Source organism: Hoplias malabaricus, unplaced genomic scaffold (genome assembly GCF_029633855.1).
Source record: "Hoplias malabaricus isolate fHopMal1 unplaced genomic scaffold, fHopMal1.hap1 scaffold_32, whole genome shotgun sequence".
Lineage (NCBI taxonomy): Eukaryota > Metazoa > Chordata > Actinopteri > Characiformes > Erythrinidae > Hoplias > Hoplias malabaricus.
In genome coordinates this window covers 435,707-460,366 of record NW_027100920.1, presented here as the reverse complement: position 1 = coordinate 460,366, position 24,660 = coordinate 435,707, and the positions used below count along the sequence as shown (strand labels likewise).

Here is a 24,660-nt window from a genome sequence, read left to right as displayed (position 1 = left end):
GAGGCCTGTTTGTGGAGTTTTTACTGAGGCAGGAGGAGGTAAAGAGTGCTAGATTTCTCTGAAATGAAGCTCAGATTCAACTGCAGCTCAATCATTTCAAATTTACTCCAGGATTTCCTCAGCTGAACTTCCCACACCGCGACTCAATGTCTCCCACCATTAGAACAGCACACCGCTCCAATTACAGCCATTATCAAAATAAGAATAAACATATCACATATTGCACTGAGACTCTGAAAATGTTCACTGTGAAACAAAATTAAATTAAGTTGGGTCTGTGGAAATCAGAATGTAATTTAGCTTAAACCTGGGTTTAATCCATGTGTAGAAATGAGTCAAAGTCAGAAATCCACACAAACTTCAGTTAATCATACACCTTTATTTAACTGTTCATGAAAACAATAACAGAACATACAACACAAGATGCTGAACCCAAACATGAGAGCCAGGAACATGCTGGAGCTCCGGAGCTGCGTTAGGTTTCCAGTGAAGAACAGACTTGTCTTAAAACTACAGTGACGCTGGGTGAATGTGACTGTTTGACTGAAATGAAAATCAGTGACATGTCAGCGATGTGGAGAACAGCATTCAACTTCGAGTAATGTGTATGAAAGGGTTAGAGCGCCGAACCAGGCAAACGACTGGATTATACACAGGGATTAAGGAGTTTTCAATCTGCAAAATATGGCCAAATCCAGAGAACGTTCATGTCACTGAAACCAAACGTGGCGTGAGCCGAGCAGCGGGGGCAGCTGTGCTTATACTTCATGCCGTGGGTTTGCTGTCAATGCTGTGCTGAAGAACCTGATGGTCCCACCCTGCCGTTGTGAGAACATTAGATCCTCCCGGAACCCAACACACACCTCGCACAAAATCCTGGTGCCGAGTATCACGGTACCTAAACACACACACACACATACATACAGGTCAGGGTATGAGCTTCAATCTCAATATCTCAATATTCCTAAAAGAAATGCCGATTTAAACAATATGATATTATGAAAACCATAGCAAAATTTAATGTCAAAATGTTATATATATATACAGGGGTTGGACAATGAAACACCTGGAACACCTGGTTTTACACCACAATATTTTATTAGTATGGTGTAGGGCCTCCTTTTGCGGCCAATATAGTGTCAGTTTGTCCTGGGAATGACATATACATGTCCTGCACAGTGGTCAGAGGGATTTTTAGCCATTCTTCTTGCAGGATAGTGGCCAGGTCACTATGTGATGCTGGATACAATACATTGTATCAGGATACAATGTTTGAACCATTGGACTCACATGGTCCTCCAGAATGGTTCGGTAGTCCTTGGCACAAGTATTGGGCCAAGGGAATGCTATGATATGGCAGCCCAAACCATCCCTGATCCACCCCCCATGCTTCACTCTAGGCATGCAACAGTCTGGGTGGTAAACATCTTTGGGGCTTCTCCACACCGTAACTCTCCCGGATGTGGGGGAAACAGTAAAGGTGGAATCATCAGAGAACAATACGTGTTTCACATTGTCCACAGCCCAAGATTTGCGCTCCTTGCACCGTTGAAACCGACGTTTGGCATTGGCATGAGTGACCAAAAGTTTGGCTATAGCAGCCCGGCCGTGTATATTGACCCTGTGGAGCTCCCGGCGGACAGTTCTGGTGGAAACAGGAGAGTTGAGGTGCACATTTAATTCTGCCGTGATTTAGGCAGCCATGGTTTTATGTTTTTTGGATACAATCCAGGTTAGAACCTGAACATCCCTTTCAGACAGCTTCCTCTTGCGTCCACAGTTAATCCTGTTGGATGTGTCTCGTCCTTCTTGGTGGTATGCTGACATAACCCTGGATACCGTGGTTCTTGATACATCACAAAGACTTGCTGTCTTGGTCACAGATGTGCCAGCAAGATGTGCACCAACAATTTGTCCTCTTTTGAACTCTGGTATGTCACCAATAATGTTGTGTGCATTGCAATATTTTGAGCAAAACTGTGCTCTTACCCTGCTAATTGAACCTTCACACTCTGCTCTTACTGGTGCAATGTGCCTTAAGATTGGCCACCAGGCTGGTCCAATTTAGCCATGAAACCTCCCACACTAAAATGACAGTTGTTTCAGTTTCATTGTCCAACCCCTGTGTATACAGCTCGACAGCTAGATAGCTAGATAGATACAAAAAAACTTGAGTCTTTTAATATCGAGAATCTGCCCCAATTGGATACTTAGATTTCTTAGATAGTACTGTTACACAGTGCACTCTTTAAGTAAAGTCAGCCCAGTGTGACTCTGCTTGACACTGAATATCTCGCATTAAGAAATAAACAGCCTGCATCCAAGCTGCTGCTTATTTTTTTATATAACAAAGTTAACTAATGGTCTTCACAAACAGTTGTGTATAATATAATGTATAATACATTTTTAAAATGTGATTTATGTATAAAGTATTATTTAATTCTAAAAGTCTGTTAGTTTTGTCATCATCATAGATGTGTCGAGGGAATGGAAACCTGCATATCCGCAACATACTCAATATAATGAATGTGGTAATTTTCAAAATCATGTAAAAATAACTATCAAATATATGGATATTTGCGATATTAGCTTGAACTCAAGTCACCTTCATGCGCCTGTGTCAAAAATCTTCGGCAATGGCAAAATGTTATCGAATTTAAAAACATACAGATATTATTGTGAACAATATTATATCACCCACCCCTAACACACACAGTAAATTTAAAGCTTCACGGAAAGTGTCAGTGCTCATTACATGTGCCCGTTATAGTTCTACTGCAGAGGAGGAGGTTCTAGATCTGTTCTTTGAGTTTAGATCTGAGCTAACAGAGAACACAGGTCACTGACATTCTGACTTTAGTACACTCAGCCTATCAGGAGACAAGGCATGGCTATACTCACATTTCTCTGAACTGTGCATTCACCACAGCAACGGAGCAGTCGTCACTCACTGAGGCCAACAGAGGAGAACTACGCATACATACACACGCGCGCGCACACACACATACACAAACACACACACACACCAGATTTGCTACAAGTAAAGTGACATTTCATCTCATTATTTCTCTGGGGTTTTGTGTGTGTGTGTGTGTGTGTGTATATATATATATATATACCTGTGTTTAGAGAATGTAAGGCCAGTTACTCTGCGTCGGTGTGTGTTCATCACCTGCACATTTCCTCCTGACTGAAAATCCATCACGCTCACCCTCCCCAACTCATCACCTACACACACACACATACACATGAAGCTAAATCAATGACATAAGTATTTGAATGTGAATGTTGAAGATTTAGAAAATACGAACCCATAAATTCAAAATATGAATCTAGGTCTGAGGTCAACCAGTGGGCTTCTCAGGAAAAAGAAAACTTTCACAGAGATTGATCACAGTGTTTGACTGGATAAATACTGACTGAACCTCTGACCAATTAATACAGCGTCTGTTTAACTTTACACCAAAACAGGGCAAATTTCATATTTATTTTATTATTACTATTATTATTATTATTATTATTATTATTTTGGTCTCACCAATTTTAGATGAGTCTCCATTACACACTGTTTTATAATCAGACATTTAAAGAAATGTATGTATTTCTACATAGATGACAGGTTCCGCGCTATGCCCTGTACCATATTATTCTGGTTAATAAATACATAGAGGTATTTGCGTTTAGTAACGTTAAACCTATCACCATTTTAATAAGATGTATTCATGATCTGACAATTTTTGCGTGTCATTTCATTATAGTTTCTTGCTTAAAAACATGCTAAAGTTCGAGGAAACGCTCTGTTTAATTTGCTGTAGTGATATAATATAAACATCATGCACTTATCAGATGATAAAATCCCATCAGTTCAAAACCAAACTGACGACACTCAATCCCTTTACACAAAAGAACTCATGATCATGGCAGCAGCTGAAAAGATTAATTTTTAATGTTGACGTGTTATTAAGCGCAATCACCTTTACATTTAATTACCCAGTATATACTTGATGAAGGAACAAGACGTTAATGTAGAAATGTTTAATGTTCTATAACGGTCAGCATAAAGTGCTTTTATTTAATAGAGATTTGTCTCGTTAAAATATTGATCAAACCACATGCTCTCTGGTGCTGTTGCTTAGTTTGGATTTCACCTGTTTTTATCTAAAGTTAAACAGAAAAGCTGAGGTAACCTTGTCAGAAAGGCAGAAACAGTCTGTGGGTTATGCACAGAGGAGCTGACTTTCCATTAGAAAGTAAAAGGTGTGTGTATCACAGAAACACCTCCATACAAGAATAAGAGATTATGATAAAATCACATTTCTGTCTGAACGTCCAGTAAAACACTAAAGTTGAGCAGAGCTTGGCCAAGTACAGTGTTGTACGCAAAGCGACGAGGCGAAATGTATGCAAGTTCTACTCTCAGAGCCCTTCGACATTAAAGTGCTCACGGCAGGATTTGGGATGGTGTGAGATTGCTCTGTGATTGGTGACCTTGAGAAGAGGGCGCTGTGATTGGTTAATGATGCATTCAATCTCTCTGTGGAATTTTCCTGAGAAGCCTGGCCTAGATTTGTATTTTTGCAATCTGAATTTTTTTTTTAACTTGAATTTTTGTAATCTGAATATTTCACCACCTCAAAATTTCAAGTTTATCAAATGAAATACAAAAATAATGAAAATACAAGACATTCAGACAAATATAATTAAAATATTTAACATTCATATTCAAATATTATATCATTGATTAGCTCCATACAGACGCACATTGAGAGGCACACAGAGACTCATGGTTCTAAATAAATACAAGCTATAGTTTCATATTTGCTGCAGAACTGCGCAGGTACATTAAAGAACTCTGGAGAGGAAGTGTTATGTAGGGTGTAGTGTAGGAAGTTGTGTGTCGTGTAGTGTTGGGTAGGAGATTGTGTCATGTAGGTTGTAGTGTTGTGTAGGTGGTTGTGTGAGTGTAATGTAGTGTTGTGTAGGGGGTTGTGTGTTGTGTAACAAATGTTGTGTTGTGTAGGAGGTTTTGTGTTGTGTGAATGTAATGTAGTGTTGTGTAGGGAGTTGTGTGTTGTGTTGGGATAGTGAAGTGTTGTGTAAGATACCGTAGGCAATGGTGGTGGGCCGGTGGGGGTCCCAGGTGATGGTGGTGGGGGAGCAGCTGGGGGAGACCAGGTCTGAAATACAGAGAGGTTTAAGGAGAAGAATCATGGCGCTGAAACTGAAACCGTGTTAAACTGGTTTAGTCTGTGAAACACACACACACACACAATACCATCCCAAACATTCTGGATATTCCTGCTCTGTCAGCACTACAGCAGAACTGAGCTGCAGCACCCACTGCTGTTCACTCTCATTCACTACTACAATAGACTACAACTAAACCCATAGAGTCCAGAACGAAAGCTGCACGAGAGGGTGGAGCTTACCGAAGCGAGAGGCGGGCTTGGACTTCCTGCGATCCCACAGCAACAGACGCCCATCCTGTAGCGCACACAAACACACAGAGAAGAAACATCATGGTATTCAAAAGAATATTAAGAGTAATAATAATAATTTGATTAACATGTCTAGTACTGATATTAATAACAGGAACAGCAATAACAAGAATAATCCGTTGGAGTCAGAGTCAACTTGGTGTGATTATCTAGTTTTGACCCTTTCAAGCCCCCATAGTTGTGCGTCAGAAAGGCAGCTGCCTCACTCTGCATTCACTCTGGAGTGACCAGGACTGGTTTATTCTCAGTGCTGACATGCACTCACACATGGAGGAATGGAAAGAAGTGGGCAAAGAGAGAGACACAGTAAATTTGAGCATAGCTTTATGCAAATTAGGACTGAAACAATGTGGCCTTAACCAATGAGAGCTGAGCGTGGCACTGCAGTGAAACAGTGCCCTTAAGGTTTGTACTGTTCCATCCTAATGTTAACCCTCTGTTGTGTATTAGGCCTTCACAGTCAGCTAAACTTTCTTGTATCTTTCCTCCAAAGCAAACAGCCAGAATGTGTTGTATAGACTGCAACAGCAACATTTTTACATGACTTTAAATTGACATCTCTCTGCATGTTCTGCACTAAAGCAAAATCTATATGCATATGTCCACAGTCTATCAGAATTGTTTATATGGACATATACCTGAAACATTTTATTGCTGCACAAGATACAAAATATACACACCAAACCATATTCAGTGTTTTTATATATTCCTATACTCTCTGGCTTTGCCACTCAAAGATTTAGGAAAAGGATGGTTAGTGATGGAATGCTGCAGAGGACTAACTTCATGCAGTCAGCCAATGTGTTTTTCTCCACTACATCCTGTTTCCTGCTAGAAGCAATGAGAGCGCCTGTCGGGTGATGCCAAAGGTTTATTACAGATCCTGTACACTCCCCTTCTAGCATCAAAGGATGTCCAATTCTCTTGAGATAAAAGAAGGATGCATTCAGAGATAGGTCTGATGAAGATCTTTCATGGCTCATACCTTTGCAATTACTCCCATAAGCCGTTTGTTTGTTTGTTTGTTTTGCTTGACGGTCTCTTGTAAGAATGAGGTCACCCACCTCATCAAACCTGTGCTGGTTTCTGTGCCAATTTTGACGGCTTTGTAGTGTGCTGAGGTATTCTTTCTGCCATCGATCCTAGGTGTCAGCTAAACTTGAAACCTCTTGCACTGGTGGTTGAAAAGGTCACCTATTGTGAAATACTTCTGTGTAAGAAACGAAGCAGTGGTGAAGATAAGCAGAGCACTCTGCGTTTCCATATTCCACCCATATAAGATGAGGGGTGAGGATTGAACACCCACTGACATCCCTGGGAAGTAGGTAGTCACACTGGCTTCACCAAGACCTGGAGGTCTTCAATTGTTTGGGTGCACCAATAAAAGGTGGTACCACAATGAGACCTCACAGCTGTTTAGAAGGAGCACTCAATAAAATCCCATCAATTCAAAACCAAACTGACGACACTCAATCCCTTTACACAAAAGAACTCATGATCATGGCAGCAGCTGAAAAGATTAATTTTTAATGTTGACGTGTCAATAAGTGCAATCACCTTTATATTTAATTACCCAGTATATACTTGATGAAGGAACAAGACGTTAATGTAGAAATGTTTAATGTTCTATAACGGTCAGCATAAAGTGCTTTTATTTAATAGAGATTCGTCTCGTTAAAATATTGATCAAACCACATGCTCTCTGGTGCTGTTGCTTAGTTTGGATTTCACCTGTTTTTATCTAAAGTTAAACAGAAAAGCTGAGGTAGCCTTGTCAGAAAGGCAGAAACAGTCTGTGGGTTATGGACAGAGGAGCTGACTTTCCATTAGAAAGTAAAAGGTGTGTGTATCACAGAAACCCCGCCATACAAGAATAAGAGATTATGATAAAATCACATTTCAAGGGTAAAAACAAACAAGGGCTAATCAGAAACAGAGGGATTAAATGCAGCTGCAAACAGGTGTGTTTTAAGTTTGGATTTAAATAGTGATAGAGATGTTGACTGTTGAATTTCTGGAGGAAGGGAGTTCCAGAGGCGAGGGGCATGTCTGGAGAAGGCTCAATCTCCAAGACTACGCCGCTTAGAAGGGGGAATGGTGAGTAAACCAGCTGAGGAAGATCTGAGAATGTAATTAGGTGTGTATGGTTGAAGAAGGTCCGATAAGTAAGAGGGAGCTTGGTTATTGAGAGCTTTTTAGGTGAGAAGGAGGATTTTGAACTGAATACGATATTTAACAGGAAGCCAGTGGAGGTTGTGGAGAACTGGGGTGATGTGGTGGTGGGACCGGGTGTGGGTGAGGAGACGGGCAGCAGAGTTCTGGACCATTTGGAGTTTATGTAGTAGTGAGGAGCTAATGGCAGAAAGAAGAGAGTTACAATGGTCAAGACGGCTGGAGATGAATGCATGGATGAGGCGTTCAGAGGCAGACTGGGAAAGAGAAGGACGGATTTTAGCAATGTTGCGAAGGTGGAAGAATGAGGTTTTTATGACGGAACTAACATGGGAATGAAACGTGAGTGAAGAGACAAGGGTGACACCAAGATTTCGGACCACAGTAGAGGGGGACAGGGTGACATCATCAATTGAGAGTGTGAGGGAGCCAGTTTTATTTAGGGTAGATTTGGAGCCAATGAGGATTAGGTCAGTTTTATTACTATTAAGCATCAGTGAATTTTGTTTCATCCAGTGCCTGATTTTTGAGAGACATAGTTCCAATTTGGAGAGTGGTGTGTTGTTGAAAGAATTGGTCCGGAGGTAAATCTGTGTGTCATTAGCGTAACAGTGAAAATCAAGATTGAAATGACGGATAATATGGCCGAGGGGAAGTACATAGACAATAAACAGTAATGGGCCAAGGGCAGAGCCTTGTGGGACCCCTTGTGAGATGGATGAAATGGTTTAACTATGTCCAGAAAGTGTGACAAATTGTTTTCGATCTGTTAGGTAAGATCTAAACCAGTCAAGGGCAGGACCAGTGACACCCAGCTCACGCAGTCTTGAGAGGAGGATGGCATGATTTACTGTGTCAAAGGCAAAACTTAAGTCAAGGAGGACCAGAATACTTAGAGCTCCCGTATCTGCAGCCACCAGCAGATCATTGATAACTTTGACCAAGGCAGTTTCGGTACTATGGTGAAGGTGAAAACCAGACTGAAATGAGTCGAGGAGGTTATTGGATTCTAGATATGTTGTCAGCTGGGTGGCTACGACACGCTCAAGGATTTTAGAAAAAAAATGGAAGATTTGAAATTATTTAGATTTGCTGGGTCAAGACCAGGTTTTTTAAGGATAGGTGTAACAGCAGCTAATTTGTAAACTGAGGGGACATGGCCAGAAAACAGTGAATGGTTAATAATAGAGGTTAGATGAGGGACCAAAGCAGTCATGCAGGCTTTCGTTAGTGAGGTAGGGAGGGGATCAAGAGAGCAGGTGGTACTTTTAGAATGGGTAATGATATCACTGATAAGAGAAGGAGTAACCGGGCTGATATTAGAAAAACAGGGCGTGGATATAGAACAGACTGTGGGCTGTGGAGACAGTGAGGAAGGAAAGGTGGATTTAGATGAGATAATCGTAAGAGAGTTATTAATATTGGAAATTTTATCTTCAAAGAATTGTAAGAAGGAGTTACAGAGTTCAGAGGAGGGTGTCATGTTGCTGCCAGGGGCTTTGAAAAGTTTAGAGATTGTTGTAAAGAGATTACGGGGGTTAGCATTAGGCCTATTAATAAGACCTGAGAGATACCTAGACTTGGTGGTGTGTAAGGAATCTCTGTATTTGCGCATGTGTTGCAGATCAGCATCAGCATGCACCTTTAATTTGTTTTTTTTTTGTACAGCCTTTCAAGCTGACATCCGGCTTGTTTCATAGCGCGCAGCTCAGTGGTGAACCAGGGAGCAGAAGTGGTGAAAGAGACCAATTTGGTTTTCGCAGGAGCAGAAGCATTGAGGGACGCGGAAAGAGCAGAGTTAAGCATTGTGGTGTGTACCTCAGGAGAGGATGGAGCAGTGAGAACAGGAAAGCTCATATTGATGGACTGTGCGAAGGAACAGGGATCAACAGATTTAATATTACAGAAAGAGATAAGTCTTTTAACAGATTGGTGAGCTACATTCATAGGGACAGAGAATAGAAGGAGCTTATGGTCAGAGAGTGGAAACAGGAGAGGATGAAGGTTGTGAACCAGGACAGAAGAAGAACAGACTAGGTCAAGTGTGTGACCTTTGTCATGAGAAGGAAAAGCAGTCAAGGAGAGCTAAAAAAATCACAAACTTGTTGTCAGGAGTGTTAACATGTATATTGAAGTCACCAAGTAGCAACAGTCGAGAAGAAGAAGAGTTAGCGAGAGTGAGTAGCTCAGATAGTTCAGAGAAAAAGGATGAATTAGATTTGGGGGGGCGATAGATGAGGAGTACAGTAATAGAGCCAGGTGTTTTGACTGCAAGATACTCAAAAGATGATTGTGATGAGAAAACAAGTTCAGTAATTCTGAGATTGTTTTAAAGATCACTGCCAGACCGCCCCCACGACCTGAGGGATGTGGTTTTGCACATAATTAAAGATGGGTGGGGTTGCTTGGTTGAGAGAATAGTAACCACCTGGTTGTTGCCATGTTTCTGTTAGGAAAAGGAGATCAAGTGAATTGCCCAATATTAATTCTTGCAACAGATAAGATTTGTTAGTGAGTGAGCGGACATTAAGGAGGGCAAACGAGGAACTAGGGGGAACAGGGGTAAGAGGGCGTAAATTAGACCGATTAGCGTACTCTAACCCGAGAAGCAGACAGGAGACAGGGAGTATGCAGAGCAACAGATGGACTACAGCTTCTATCTAGAACCACAAATAGTGTACCGACGACATCGCTAACAAGATATAGCCAACATCACCTCAAGAATATTGCAAATAAGTACAACCATGCGATCTTACATAAGGAAGTTGTTGAGGAACTGCGAGGCCTGGGTCTTCTTCGCCGGACTACTACATCACCGGATTCGCCTGATGCTTCCCACCCTGAGAGGAGGCGCAGGAAGCGGTGTGAGCGGAGACAGAAGCGAGGTAAACGCAGAGGTATCCGTGCTAGGCTAGTCGCTAGCCCGCATATACCCGCGATACCATCCCTCATACTGGCCAATGTGCTCTCACTGGATAATAAGTTAGATCACATAGAACTCATGAGATCTATGCTACATGACGTGACTGCTGTGTGTACATTTTTACGAAATCCTGGCTGAATGATAATATCCTGGACTCTGCTATCCGGCTAGAGGGGCTAACATGCTATCGTGCCGACCGGGCCTTTATAGAAGGTGGAAAACACATGCAGCGGGTGTGTGTGTGTCTACATTAGCGACGCTTGGTGCCCGAATGCTACTGTTGTGCAGAAACACTGTTCAGTGCTGGCGGAATGTATCATCATTAAATGCCGCCCGTTTTATCTACAGAGGGAATTTACATCGATTCTGCTAGTTGCTGTTTACATCCCTCTCACTGTAAACAACATCAGTAAACAACAGACAGCACACCCAGATGGATTCCTCATCACAGCAGGGGACTTCAATCACACAAATCTAAAGGTTTTTCTTCCCAAACTACACCAACATGTGGACTTCCCTCCAAGAGGGGATAACATACAACCCACAAAAGGAGCTTACAAAGCTTCCCCCTCCCCCACCTGGGTCTCCCTGACCACATCAATCAATCAATCAATCAAATTTTATTTATATAGCGCTTTTCACAACAAAAAGTCGTCACAAAGCAGCTTTACAGAGATCCGGGTCCAAGCCTCCTATGAGCAAGCCAGGGGCAACAGTGGCAAGGAAAAACTCCCTCAGCACACGAGGAAGAAACTTTGGAAGGAACCAAGACTCATACGGGGAATCCATCCTCCTCGGGTCGACACCGGAGACACAACAGAGAACAGAACAGAAGTAAAAGTGAAATGATGACAGATGAAGGGGTTATAGTAATATAAATGTAGTATATTAGTGATGTATGATTCTGATGATGGAGAAGGTGATCAGGGATTCTGTGTGAGTTAAAATTAGGTGCAGAGTTAATCTGAGATAAAACAGCATGGCCAAGCATGATATTGTAGACGAGACAAGGCCAGGATCTTATACAGGATACACAGGGGCTGGATCAGTGCAACACCTGGAGAGCAGCAGGACATCTCAAAGCATGAGAGAGACAGGAGAAAGAAAACCAGACAAAGGGAACAAAAAAATACAGAGGTTAGTAGGTTCATGGTAAAGAACGGGCAAATTTGTCCTGCGAAAAAACTTCCACGGGTCAGGCAAGAGAACCCAGCGACGGACAGCGTGTTGGCGGTTACTAGAAAGCTAACTAAAAATGCTGTAGCTATGGTGATATGACAGGGTTAATACAGAACAGTGATAATATGAAAACCAGCCCGAACACCAATAGAGAAGGAGTAACCTGAAAGTGAATGATTAACCAAAAGCTTGTTTGAAAAGGTAGGTTTTTAATCTAGATTTAAAGATTGAGAGTGTGTTTGAGCCCCGAACAGTAACCGGAAGGCTATTCCAGAGTTGAGGAGCTTTGAGAGAAAGGGCTCTTCCTCCTGCAGTGTTTTTCTTAAAGCGAGGAACAAAGTAGGTGGGCATCCTGTGAACGAAGTGTACGTGACGGGCGATAAGGTATGAGAAGTTCAGTAAGATACTGCAGGCCTAAACCATTTAGAGATTTATAAGCTAAGAGGAGTATTTTATAGTCAATGCGAAATTTTACAGGTAGCCAGTGTAGGGACGAGAGAACTGGGGTGATATGTTCGAATTTTCTAGCTCTAGTGAGTACCCTGGCTGCTGCATTTTGAACTAACTGAAGCTTGTGTAACGTTTTGCACGAGCTCCCTGCCAGGAGCGCATTGCAGTAGTCTAGACGTGAAGTTATAAAAGCATGCACTAGTTTCTCTGCATCTTTTAAGGATAAAATATGCCGAATTTTGGCAATATTGTGTAGGTAGAAGAAGGCGGTTTTGACTGTATTGGATATGTGGGTATCAAATGTGAGAGTCGAATCAAAGGCTACCCCTAAGTTTTTAATGATGGTATTGTGTTTTACTGTTGAATTATCAAGGTTAATAGCAATTCTGAGTGAATGTATCTGAGTATCTGTACCTAGTAACAAGACTTCAGTTTTATCAGAATTTAACATGAGAAAATTTTGCATCATCCAGTCTTTAATTTCAGTTAGACATTCTGTTATTTTACGTAGACAAGCAACATCATTAGGTTTGGCTGATATATACAGTTGCCACTAGTTTCAGAGGTTTTGGTACATATCCAATGTTGAGGGATGAGTTTATTATTGTGAGCAATGGTCTAATGACTTTAGGTAAAATTTGTTTAAATAATTGTGTTGGTACAGGATCCAGTAAGCATGAAGTTGATTTAGATGAGCTAATTAAACTAAGCAAGTCATTTTCATCGACAGAATTCAAGTAGTCTAAGTGCACCTCAGAGCTGGCGGGGGGTTCATCAACAAAAGCTGATGTGATTTTGGACTGATTTTGGATTTTGAGGCGAATGCAATCAATTTTATCATTAAAAAACCTCATAAAAAATTGCTACAGGAATCAGAGGGGACAATGGGGTTGATTTCCTTTTTGTTGCCAATTAGATTTGATACAGTGCTAAAAAGGAATCTAGGGTTGTCTTTGTTGTTTTCTTATTTTGTTTTGTTGTGTGGACAAATATCAAAGTTTAACGCAATTTCATATATGATTAGATGGTGATCCGAGATGGTCTCATGTAGCGAGAGATTGGATAGATTTTTTATCTCAATGCCCCATGTTAACACTAGGTCCAATGTGTGTTTGCATTGATGAGTGGGCCCAGAAACATTCTGAGTGAACACTAGCGCATCCAAAATTGATTCAAATGCAATTTGAAGTGGATCATGATCCTTCTCAAAGTGAATATTGAAATCACCAACAATTAAGGCCTTTTCTGAAATGATAACTACACTTGAGAGAAAATCAGCAAATTCACAAAGAAATTCTGTATAGGGGCCAGGAAGACGATAGATTGTGATGAGCATAAAAGAGTGCTTCCTTTTTGATGCAGTGACTTTAAGAGTAAGTACTTCAAAGGATTTAGTATCATAACTAGATTTTTGTGTTGTGTCAATGGTAGGGTCACAAATTGTGGCTACACCACCACCACGACCAGATGTTCGTGGGCAACTGTAATAGCTGAAGCCAGGGAGAGTGGACTCATTTAGGGCAATGGATAAGCAGGCCACATGTATGTCTTCAGGATAAATCCATGCAAGGCCGCTGGTCCTGAAAATATACCTGGGCGTGTTTTGAAGGACTGTGCCAAGGATCTCAAGGACGTCTTCACCGACAACTTTGATCCTGTGCGTCTCTAAATCACAAGCATTATACCTGTGCCAAAGAAGCCCCTCTCATCCGGCTATAATGACTATCAGCCCGTCGCTCTGACTATTGTCATGAAGTGCTTTGAGTGGCTGGTTATGCCACACATCAAGTTCATCCTCCCTTGTTCCCATGACCTGTTTCAGTTTGCCTATAGATCAAAAAGATCCACAGATGATGCTATCCCTGCTGTTTCTACCCAGCCCTCACTCAACTGGACTCAAAGAACGCCTACGTGCAGATGCTGTTCTTAGATTACAGCTCAGCATTCAACACAATTATTCCCCATCAACAAATACAAAAACTCATCTGGGACTCAACACCTCACTCTGTAACTGTGTGCTGGACCTTCTTACAGGGAGGCCACAGTACGTCCGGGCTGCCAACACCACCTCCAGGACCATCATGCTGAGCACAGGGGCCCCACAAGGATGTGTGCTCAGCCCGCTGCTCTTCACCCTGATTACCCGTGACTGTACATCTAGCTACAGCACCAAGCACATCATCAAGTTTCCGGATGATATGACCCAGCAAGAATAAAGTTACGTTAAAACCATTGTTTATCTTGAGAAATTCTCAATAAGTTTGATGTGTCACATGAGCTTAGAATGGATAACATTTTCTACTACATTTTCTTACCAGTCCATTTGTTCTTTCTGTCATCGTTTCCTCTACGTCATCTCGGCAGAAATCATAAATACATCTATGTGTAAGCTGCTAGTCAGCCATGTTTGTGCTCTGTGCTTCTGTGATTTCATTGTGTATATTGAATTCTGTGTGTTTCTTAGTATTGACTTTGTGACATTCCTACTTCGACTACGAGTTTGTTTTGCCCCTTTTTGATTACTGCCGTTAGATCTGTTCTAGTAAAGGTTTTTGTAACACTGTGTATATATTTTGCACCAGAGTAGGGTTGGCTGCCATTTGTTTTGGGAGTGGGTTTTGTGTGTTTTTGTATATACCAAGGGAGTGAGGTAAGACATTGTCTTTTGTTTTCACTTAGGTAAGTTAGAGTTGTGTGTGTGTGTGGGGCATTTGTTATTTTTGTCAGCATAAGGCCATCCTGAAGTTCACTGGTGTTTGTGTCTTTGTACATATCACATCTACAATATATATTCTATTCATTATCCAATCTGTGTTTCCGTTTGTGTCCTTTTTCATCCACATTGTCATCTCTTTTACAGTTATTAATTTCGTATACATTAATCCTAACAGACACCTCATTCTGTTATGGCTCAACCCTAGACTGTGTCATAACAACCATAAGTGAGAGAGTGAATATGTGAGTGAATGTGTAAATGAGTATATGTGTGAGTGAGTGAGCGAGTGATTAGCCAGGTCCCTGAGGTGTGTGAACCGTTCTCAGTGTGAGATGATTGTAGGCAGAAGACACACACCTGCGCGCAAGAGAGGAACAGAGACTCGTCCGTCGGGCTGAACCGCACACTGTTCACTGGCTTCGAATGAACTACAGACAGACAATAACATAAAATTAAATAAGAATATAATATAATGTAATGTAACACAATATAATAACATAATAGGGTATTCCTGCTGAAGAACCCCCTGTTCTTTGTTTATGTTGGTGGTAAAGTGCAGAACGTTTCAAAACCAGGAACTGGAACAGAATCATGTCACACTGTAGCTCCTGTACAACAATCCTCCAGTTAATCACACCCAGCCCTTTTCAGTGTCCCACTGAGGTCAGGCTAGAGTTCGGACTGTGTTTAAATGTGTTTGTGCGGCTCACCGCTGTATGTGCTGATGACCGTCTCTTGGTTCATATCCCACACTTTAATCCTGTGAATACAGAGAGCCTCTCTTTAGCTCAGACAGCAGTGTAGATCAGACCACACTCAAACAGCAGGACACTGTGAGGAGACGTGGGGAACGTCTCGGCTGCACGGGGACGTTATGTAAAACTGACCTGCAGTCCACGCTGCTGCTGACTGCCACCACACCACTGACCGCGGGACTCACTGCTGTCACACTGTGATCATGCTCGTGACGACTGAATCTGTTCACTAGGAGGCGCTCATCCTCTGCCAACTCCCATAATTCAACAGCACCTACACATACACAAACACTTATGTTGGACTGTGTCTATGTGTGTGTGTGTGTGTGTGTGTGTGTGTGTGTGTGTGTGTGTATGTGAGTGAGTGAGAGAGAGAGAGAGAGAGAGAGAGTGTGTACCCAAGTCCGAGCCCAGGAGGATGGTTCTTGTTGTGACCCACTGTGCCTCAGTGACTCCGGCCTCAGTCTGAACTCCAGCTTTACAGAAACTTTCATTCGGAGCCAGTTTCACATCAGAAAAAACCCAGAGAGAACCAAGCCAGCACCGTCCTGTCAGACCCGACGCACCCAGAACCACACACCCATCTGAGAGACAGAGACAAAGAAAGAGAGAGAGAGAGAGACAGTTCTAAAGCTAGTGTGGAGTCAGCCACAATAAAATGATGTAATATTTGATGTAAAATGTAATTTTTACAATTTTGGTGATTCATCCTTTTCAAGACAAGGGTGAAAGTATATGGGAAACTTATCATTTTAAGATGATGATCAATAAATATCATCCACTGATAGGAAGAAAAAGGCAAGAATGAATGATCTGAATGTGAACAGCTCCACCCAGACAAGTCTGCTGCCAGCACAGGACTAAGGCCATTGAAAAACAAACAAGGGTTAAAACATTACAAAAAGGTAAGCCCTACTAAAATCAGACAAAGAGGAGGATTCATATTCATTCAGAAAAGACAATTGGTCTATAGAAACAGTAGTTACCATAGAAACTACAACCAAACAAAGCAAAACAGAAGACTGCAAAAAGATCCTTGTACCCCACTAATTAATCAAAATGCTCCAGCAAAAAATAAAATTAAAACGACCTGAGAAGAGAACTGCTGCACCAAATAGGTAACTGTCCAAGGATTCAATACAAAGAAAAATTAAGTGTTTTCTAGAAAACACATACCCTGAGACTTTTGATCCCCAGACGGATGAAGGAGGTCCCCAGAACACCTGTACTCCACATATGTATTCCAGATTCCAGGGGCTGGTTGCACAAAATGACACTTAGCTGAGGGATTTACTTAATGGTGTTGCACGGTATTTTACTGCACTAACAGGTTTTTTTTATTTTTAAATGGGAGAAAAATTATATTGTTTCCTTGAAAACTGTTGTTTACATGCACTTACTGCTATACCTGTTATCGCTTCTCTTGTACCAGCTTACAAACTTTTCAGACAAAATGGAAGAAAACAAGAAAACCAAATTGGTCAGATACAATGGAGTTTTAGGTCCACGGCATTGAGGAAAAAGATTGAGAATATTCGGAGAACATCATTTGCTGCATGTACAATGGGGCAGACACAAGCACAGTGTAATTGTAGAATGCAATGTGTTGCTGAAGTCATACTACGGATTAGATTTCAGGAAGAAACACTCAGTCCTCTGCCACATCAGGACCAGATTGTGATTAGTATTTAAACCCTGAATTGGTGCAAGAACCCATTTTCTCAGAAGAGGGCATGTAGATATTTAAAAAGGTAAAACTTACATTTAGATCAACTAAACCAAAACCTGCAAATTAATCATAAATATCTGCTTTTATGTGCACTCCTCCAATAGAATCCCACTATTATGACAAGCTCTTCTTTGAAAATCACCAGACAGATATCAGATGTCTTTCAGGCCCAGGGGAATTGCTTCATTTTGGAGAATTTAAAGCCAGAACTATGCAACCTGACATCATTGACACACATGGCAACAAACATGTTTAAATTCCTCACACCAAGAGAGTTGAGGATAAACAAGCCAGACTCATGTCAGTACATTCGTAATGGCAGGATGATAGGGGACTTTATAGGGAGGTACACATCCTGTGCAGTTATGGGTTCTAGTGTAGTCGATTATGCAGTCACAGCCATGGACAACAACATAATTAGTGCATTTACTGTCATGCAGCAAACGCTGCCTTCAGAGCACTGCCCTGTTCAATTATTCTTCAAATCCAGTCCTCAGAAAATGGCAATAACAAAGCCCAATACGCTGTATAATCTCCTTCAGCTGTACAGATGGGCCCCATACAGAGATGATACATCCTCAGAAATTCTACAATCAGCAAAAATAATGGAGAAAATCATTACATTTATGAACACACTATACTACCCAAACAAAGGTCTAAATCTAGCAATGAATGACATTACCAACATTTTTAATTTGTCTGACATTAAATTAAATCTAAATTGAAAAAAAAAAACCCAAATCAGTCAAACTGAGAAACTATGTGATAATTAATGTAAAGTGATAAGCCAAAATCTATGTCACCTATATATAAACCCATATGACACACACTGCCATTTGGAATATTCCAATACACTGAAATCATATGAGTACCCTAAAAAATAGAAAGTATAATAATGTGACCAATACAATGAATGAAATTGAAATATCAATAGCTCAAAATAAAGTTTGGAAATTGTGAGATAAGTTGCGCATAGCAAAATCACAAGAAACCTGTATTCAAGATAAATACACAGAAAATAATTTCATAAATTTATACCAGGAAATAAACCTAAAAACTTAAATTAAAATGTTATAATGGATAAATTGGCCTCACAACCTCAGTTAAAAATAACCAAAAATCAAACTGATTAAGCAATTCCTTATGAGGAACTGAAAAGAGGTAATTCAAGTTGTCCTGATAATATCTGGACAGAGATGCTAAAAAATATGTCTTCAGAACTGCAAGACGTTATTTAATCTAGTTCTAAATGCAGGCTGTTTTCCTGAATTCTGGAATATGGGACTCCTATTTATAAGAGTGGTGAAAAATTAGACCCTAACAACTACCAAGGCATCACTGTAAGCAGTAACCTGGGGAAGGTTTTCTGCTGTATTATTAATGCCCGGATACTGGCCTTACTTAACAAACACAGTGTCTTGAGTAGAAATCAAATTGGCTTTCCTCTAAAACATCAAACTAGTGATCATATTTTCACCCTACACACATTAATAAACAAACATTTTCATCAAACTAACAAAAGAAAAGTATGTGCAGTCTGCAGCTCCTGGCCTCACATTCCTACTGTATGCAGGCAACCTTGTCCTGTTTTCTCCCACTCCACATAGGCTACAGCAGATATTTTATCTACTCCAGACTCAATGCCAGACCTGGGCCCTGGCGGTCAATCTAACCAAGACTAATGTTGTAATATTACAGAAGAAACCCAGAATTCTAGGGCTGCACTGCCCTAGACGACTCACTGGATTACACTTACCTTGGACTGACAATCACTGCATCAGGCAGCTTCAACGTGGCAGGAAAAGCCTGTCTGTTGTTTGATAGTATAATTCAACCAGTAATATGATATGGATATGAAATCTGGGGTCCACTCAGCAGAATCGACTACACTACTTGAGACATGCATCCAAATGAAAGCCTGCATGACCACAAACAATGCATGTAGAGCTGAATTTAGTTTGTTTCCCATTGGCAATTAAAATAATAATAAAAAAACACTAAAATTCAGGATGCAAGTGTTTTTTGATACTGATTGATACGGATTGATACTGAACCCTGAGAAGAGACCGCTTTGCTGGCTGGTCTCTGAGCTCACACATCAGCTCCTCTACAGATCGAACCACAGAACACAGACACACAGAATACACAGATAAACAATGTAAATATAGACTACACATATGATCACACTATAATATTAATATGTATGATTAAATTAATTTTTTTATTTATTTTTTTTTTGACTCTGGCAACACTGTAACTTACATGGTCATGCCAATAAAGCTTCCTTGAACTAAACTGAGAGAGAGAGACTGAATAAAAATTATTAGCCACCTCTAAAATCATTATCGTCAACACATTTCTTCACTTCACACGTTTAAAAGAAGGAATACATATAAATAAATAAACATAAATATTATATATATATATATATATATATATATATATATATATATATATATATATATGTGAGAGAAAGAGAGAGAGAGAGAGAGAGAGAGAGAGAGAGAGAGAGAGAGAGAGGTGTTACCTGCCCTGTAGTGGACAGTGTCCAGATGTTTGTCCATACACGCGGGCGCGCTCGCGGGACACCAACGGCTCTCCGTCAGCATCCTGCGGTTTCTCTCGGCTGTTTGTAGTTTATTTCTATTGCAAATTTTTTGGTTTTTACTGATCAGCTTTTTGATGTCTATGTCGAAGCTCCGGCGCACGAGAGAATAAATGAACCACGTGCTTCCTTTAACTCCGCTTCCGGTTCGAGCTAAAGAAAAACCCCTACAGATGTAAATAAATAAATAAATAAAAATAATTGTTCTAATACCTATCCATTTTACTAATAAAATAATTTTAAAATAACTCACCTGGAGTTTACCACGGGGACAGAAGCGTATCAGCACACAACACAGGCCAATTCAGCGTTAAGTTTCATAATAAAAGTCACGAAGTCGTTTAAAAAGGGACGAAAAATATATATCAAATTTAATGAAAGCATTTTTGCATTTTATTATTTATATAATTAGTAAAAAATATTACATTTTAAGTAAATTCGTGAAAAATGTTTCATTAGATATTTTACCGTTGAGTGGCGCTCTAACACTGCTGTGAATACTGGATAGATCAAGGGGGCCCTCTCACTACCGATTTATGCGGCCTGCCAGATTTTGACGGCGCACGCGCAGACATTAATGCATGTAGCTTATATCAGCAAAGAAACTGTTTTCCAAAGCACAGATGAGCTTTATATAAAAGAATGATTAACATTAAGCACACAAACATGAATTAGCCTTTCATCACTGTTCTTTACAATTTTAAACAACTGGAGAACCTGCAGTGTGTGTACATGACGAATACAAAACATGACGAATAACGATGGGATACACATGGCGTTCAAACTAAGAGGGAAGTGCCTCTTTACAATTATACTCGAAGAAGAAATTAGTAAAATATCGGAGCTATCAGTAAAGCGTACACAAGAATGGTGTTCTGCGCATGTGCCGTCAACTCCGTTGATTCCAATGGACTACTTTTTAACAGCAGTGCCTTTCAGTAGTTCTCGGAAGTTAGTCGCAGACTCCAGCAGCGCTGTAGAGTTACACATATTTATCGTGTTACTACACACCGTGTTACTGCGTTTTGAACGTGATTACATGTAGCTACATATTTTGCGTGTTAACACGTTACCGTTTGTGTATTTTTTTTTCATGCTTTACTGACACCTACAGGTGTATGGAGTTATTGGCAAGGCAAGTTTATTTATAGAGCATATAAAAGCAATTCAAAGTGTTTTACAGAAAAAAATAGTTACATTAAAAGCCAGAATAAAAATCATAAAAGTCCAATAAAGCAATTACATAAAAAGTAAAATGATTAAATGATTAAAAGTGATTAAAACAAGTCACACAGCTCCAGGGACCTGAAGGTTGTTGGTTCGACTCCCGCTCCGGGTGACTGTCTGTGAGGAGTTTGGTGTGTTCTCCCCGTGTCCGCGTGGGTTTCCTCCGGGTGCTCCGGTTTCCTCCCACAGTCCAAAAACACACGTTGCAGGTGGATTGGCGACTCGAAAGTGTCCGTAGGTGTGGATGTGTGAGTGAATGTGTGTGTGTCTGTGTTGCCCTGTGAAGGACTGGCGTCCCCTCCAGGGTGTATTCCCGCCTTGCGCCCAATGATTCCAGGTAGGCTCTGGACCCCCCGCGACCCTAAAATTGGATAAGCGGTTACAGATAATGGATGGATGGATAAAGTGCTGTTGCAGAATAAAAGTGAAGAGTATTTTAAACTGAGCTTTAAGCTAGCTCAAACAGGGATATTTAAAGTGTTGATTCAAAAGTGTCTAAATTCGGGGCTCTTCTAATATTCTCAGTCAGCTGGTTCCATTTATGAGCGGCATAGTAGCTAAACGCTGATTCCCCATGTTTAGTTTTGACCTGAGGCAGGACTAACTGACTAGTTCCTAAAGATCCGAGATCTCTGCTTGGCTCATATCTCTGTAGCAGATCTGATAAATACGCTGGTCCTACACCATTAAGACATTTATAGACAAGTAATAACACCTTAAAGTATATTCTGTAATAGACTGGTATCCAGTGTAAATATTTCAGGATGGGGGTGATGTGATCTCTTCTTTTGCTCCGAGTGAAAACTCTGGCAGCTGCATTTTGAATCAGCTGATGCTGTTTAATGGTCTTTTTTGGAAGACTAGTTAAGAGACCATTACAGTAATCAATCCTGCTAGAAATAAAAGCATGGATAAGTTTCTCCGGGTCTGGTTTAGTCAGAAAACCCCTAATCTTACTGATGTCCTTAAGATGGTAAAATTCTGATCTAGTAACTGCTTTAATATGACTACTATATCTGAGATCTGGGTCCATTAATACACCAAGGTTGCGAGCCAGTTCTTTAGATTTAAGGGCTCTCTAGTCCAGATACACAGCTATCTTTGTCTCTCATTGCTTTTTCCAAATAGTATAATCTCAATTTTATCTTTATTCAGCTGCAGAAAGTTGTGTCCCATCCAGTTAGTGATGTGTTCAAGGCACTTGCTTAATGAGTCAACTGGACCAGAGTCATTTGGGGACAGGGTCATATAAATCTGTGCATCATCTGCATAGCTGTGATAGGACAGCCCATAATCCTGTCGAATCTGGCCAAGAGGAAGCATATATAAATTAAATAAAAGTGGACCAAGAATAGTGTCAGGTCTGCAGCAGATTGTTCCCCTCCGCGCCAGCAGAGAGCACTCTCTCCAGAATACTAGGGTTACTGAGGTTCCTGTTGGTGGCCATATTGTGAGTGTGTGTTTGTGTGTGTGTGTGTATATATATATGTATATATATAAAGCACATGGCGCAATAGGTTCTCTGTGAAGTTTTGTTTTTGGTTCTGTCCTATAATTCTAAGCCTCATCTGTATCTCATGTCCTTTTCCTGGTTTTTGACATTCTGCTTTAGTTTTTTGGTTTATGAGCTTTGGAATCGTGTTTTTGGGATATTCTGTATGGACCTTTGAACTGTTTATTTGGTATCAACCTGGTTGAATTTTGACTATGTATTTGGATTATTAAACCTGCACTTGACTGCCTTTTTTGGAAAGTGATCATTTGTGACAGAAGACTTCGCCTGAAACATGGAGTCAGCAGGTTTGGAAGAACGTATGGTGAAGCAGGAACAAAGAATGTAGGAACTGCTTCAAATGATCCAAGAAGTTTTGCTAACTTCTCGGAAGGCTGAACAAGAAGACACTGTTCCACCGACATCCTCCATGTTTGGTAATCCCATTTCTATAGTTTCTAGACCAATGGTTTCTATAGCTATGCCTGAGAGATATGACGAAACACCAGAGGTTTTTAAGGCCTTTCTGATTCAATGTAGCTTATATAGAGAGCACAATCCTGATCAATTCTTCTTGGATACTGATAAAATAAATTTTGTCATATCACTACTTACCGGCAAACTAAACAGTGGGCCACAGCTTTATGGTCTCAGAATAGTGACATTTTTAAATCTGAAACACAGTTCTACTCACTTTTTAAGTCTGTGTTTGATCATCCTCAAGCTGGAAAGGATGTTGGTTTTTGTTATGTGAGATTAGATAGGGTAATCGTACAGCAGCCGAATATGCATTTGAATTCCGCAGCTGCAAGTGGATGGAGCGAACCAGCATTTCTCACAGTTTATAAAAGAGGACTTAAAGGAGATCTCCAAGCTGAAATGGCGTGTTGGGGAGAAGCTTTTACCCTCGATAAATTCATCCAGACGTCCATTGCCTTGGACAATGTGTTAGGAAAAAAATTAAGCCTGAGAAATTATGGGTATTCAGTTAACCAACCCACCAACCAACCCCAGCTACCTCTTATCAAGAACCCATGGAACTGGGTAGAACCAAGCTAATGGTGGAAGAAAAGGAATGCAGAATTTAGCAACGTCTGTGCCTTTACACGCATATGGCCTGACTGGCCACAGTAAACTGTCCCAAACTATCCAGATTTACTGGGACGTTGGAGGTGAGTTCTTTTTTGTTTGTTCATGGACAAGAAAGTATTGATTTGCCTGAAAACTATTTTCTCAATAATTTTGCTAATGAATGGTAAATTAGAAATTAGAACATTTTTTTGATTTTAAAAGAGGCTTTACAACTGCAGTTTTTAGTGAGCTGGCATGACCCCCGACATGATTGAGGTGTTTACAATGTGGAGTAAGTCTGATGCTATATTGTGAAACACATTCTTTAAAAATTTGGTTGGTAGTGTGTTACGGTGAGCTGGGCGGACTGACGGGGGTGGACGCACACGCTAATAACACAGACTTTATTTAACGAGAAATTAACAAAACAAACATAAACGAACTCGAGGGCAAACACGAAGCGAGGGAAGAACAAGATTAGGAATGAGAACCAGAAACAACATGACTAGGGATATTAACAAATAGAGCACTTGAAACAACATGAGAACAACATGGATCAAAACAGTACAAAGAATAATACAAAGAACAAATGAACGACAACAGGAAGTGAGGGAAGGGGACTTAAATACAAAACACAGACGAGACGCACCTGAGACAAATAACGAGGGTGACGAACAAGGAGGCGGAACAAAGGCGAGACTAAAACAACAACAAAACAAAGCCATGTGCTGAGAAAACAGACCAGACGGGACGAGGGCGTGACAGGAGGGAGCACGGAAACCAAGACAGTAACAGACACAGGAAATAGGGCTGGAGACAAGAGACTAGACTCTGGCCAGCACA

The 24,660-nt window shown here is 40.7% G+C and overlaps 1 protein-coding gene across 1 annotated transcript; it reads right to left on the bottom strand.

Moving 5' to 3' along the window:
• Window positions 1-368: 368 nt before the first annotated feature.
• On the bottom strand, window positions 369-20,391 carry wdr77 (WD repeat domain 77). The gene is made up of 11 exons (XM_066658865.1): window positions 20,281-20,391; window positions 19,950-20,194; window positions 16,092-16,277; window positions 15,826-15,967; window positions 15,649-15,698; window positions 15,296-15,366; window positions 5,430-5,484; window positions 5,106-5,177; window positions 3,120-3,228; window positions 2,902-2,970; window positions 369-898 (listed from the first exon to the last, which is right to left on the bottom strand). Exons 2-11 carry the CDS (start codon window positions 20,029-20,031, stop codon window positions 766-768), a joined length of 969 nt encoding a protein of 322 aa, XP_066514962.1. The 5' UTR covers window positions 20,032-20,194; window positions 20,281-20,391; the 3' UTR covers window positions 369-765.
• Between the last annotated feature and the right edge of the window lie 4,269 nt (window positions 20,392-24,660).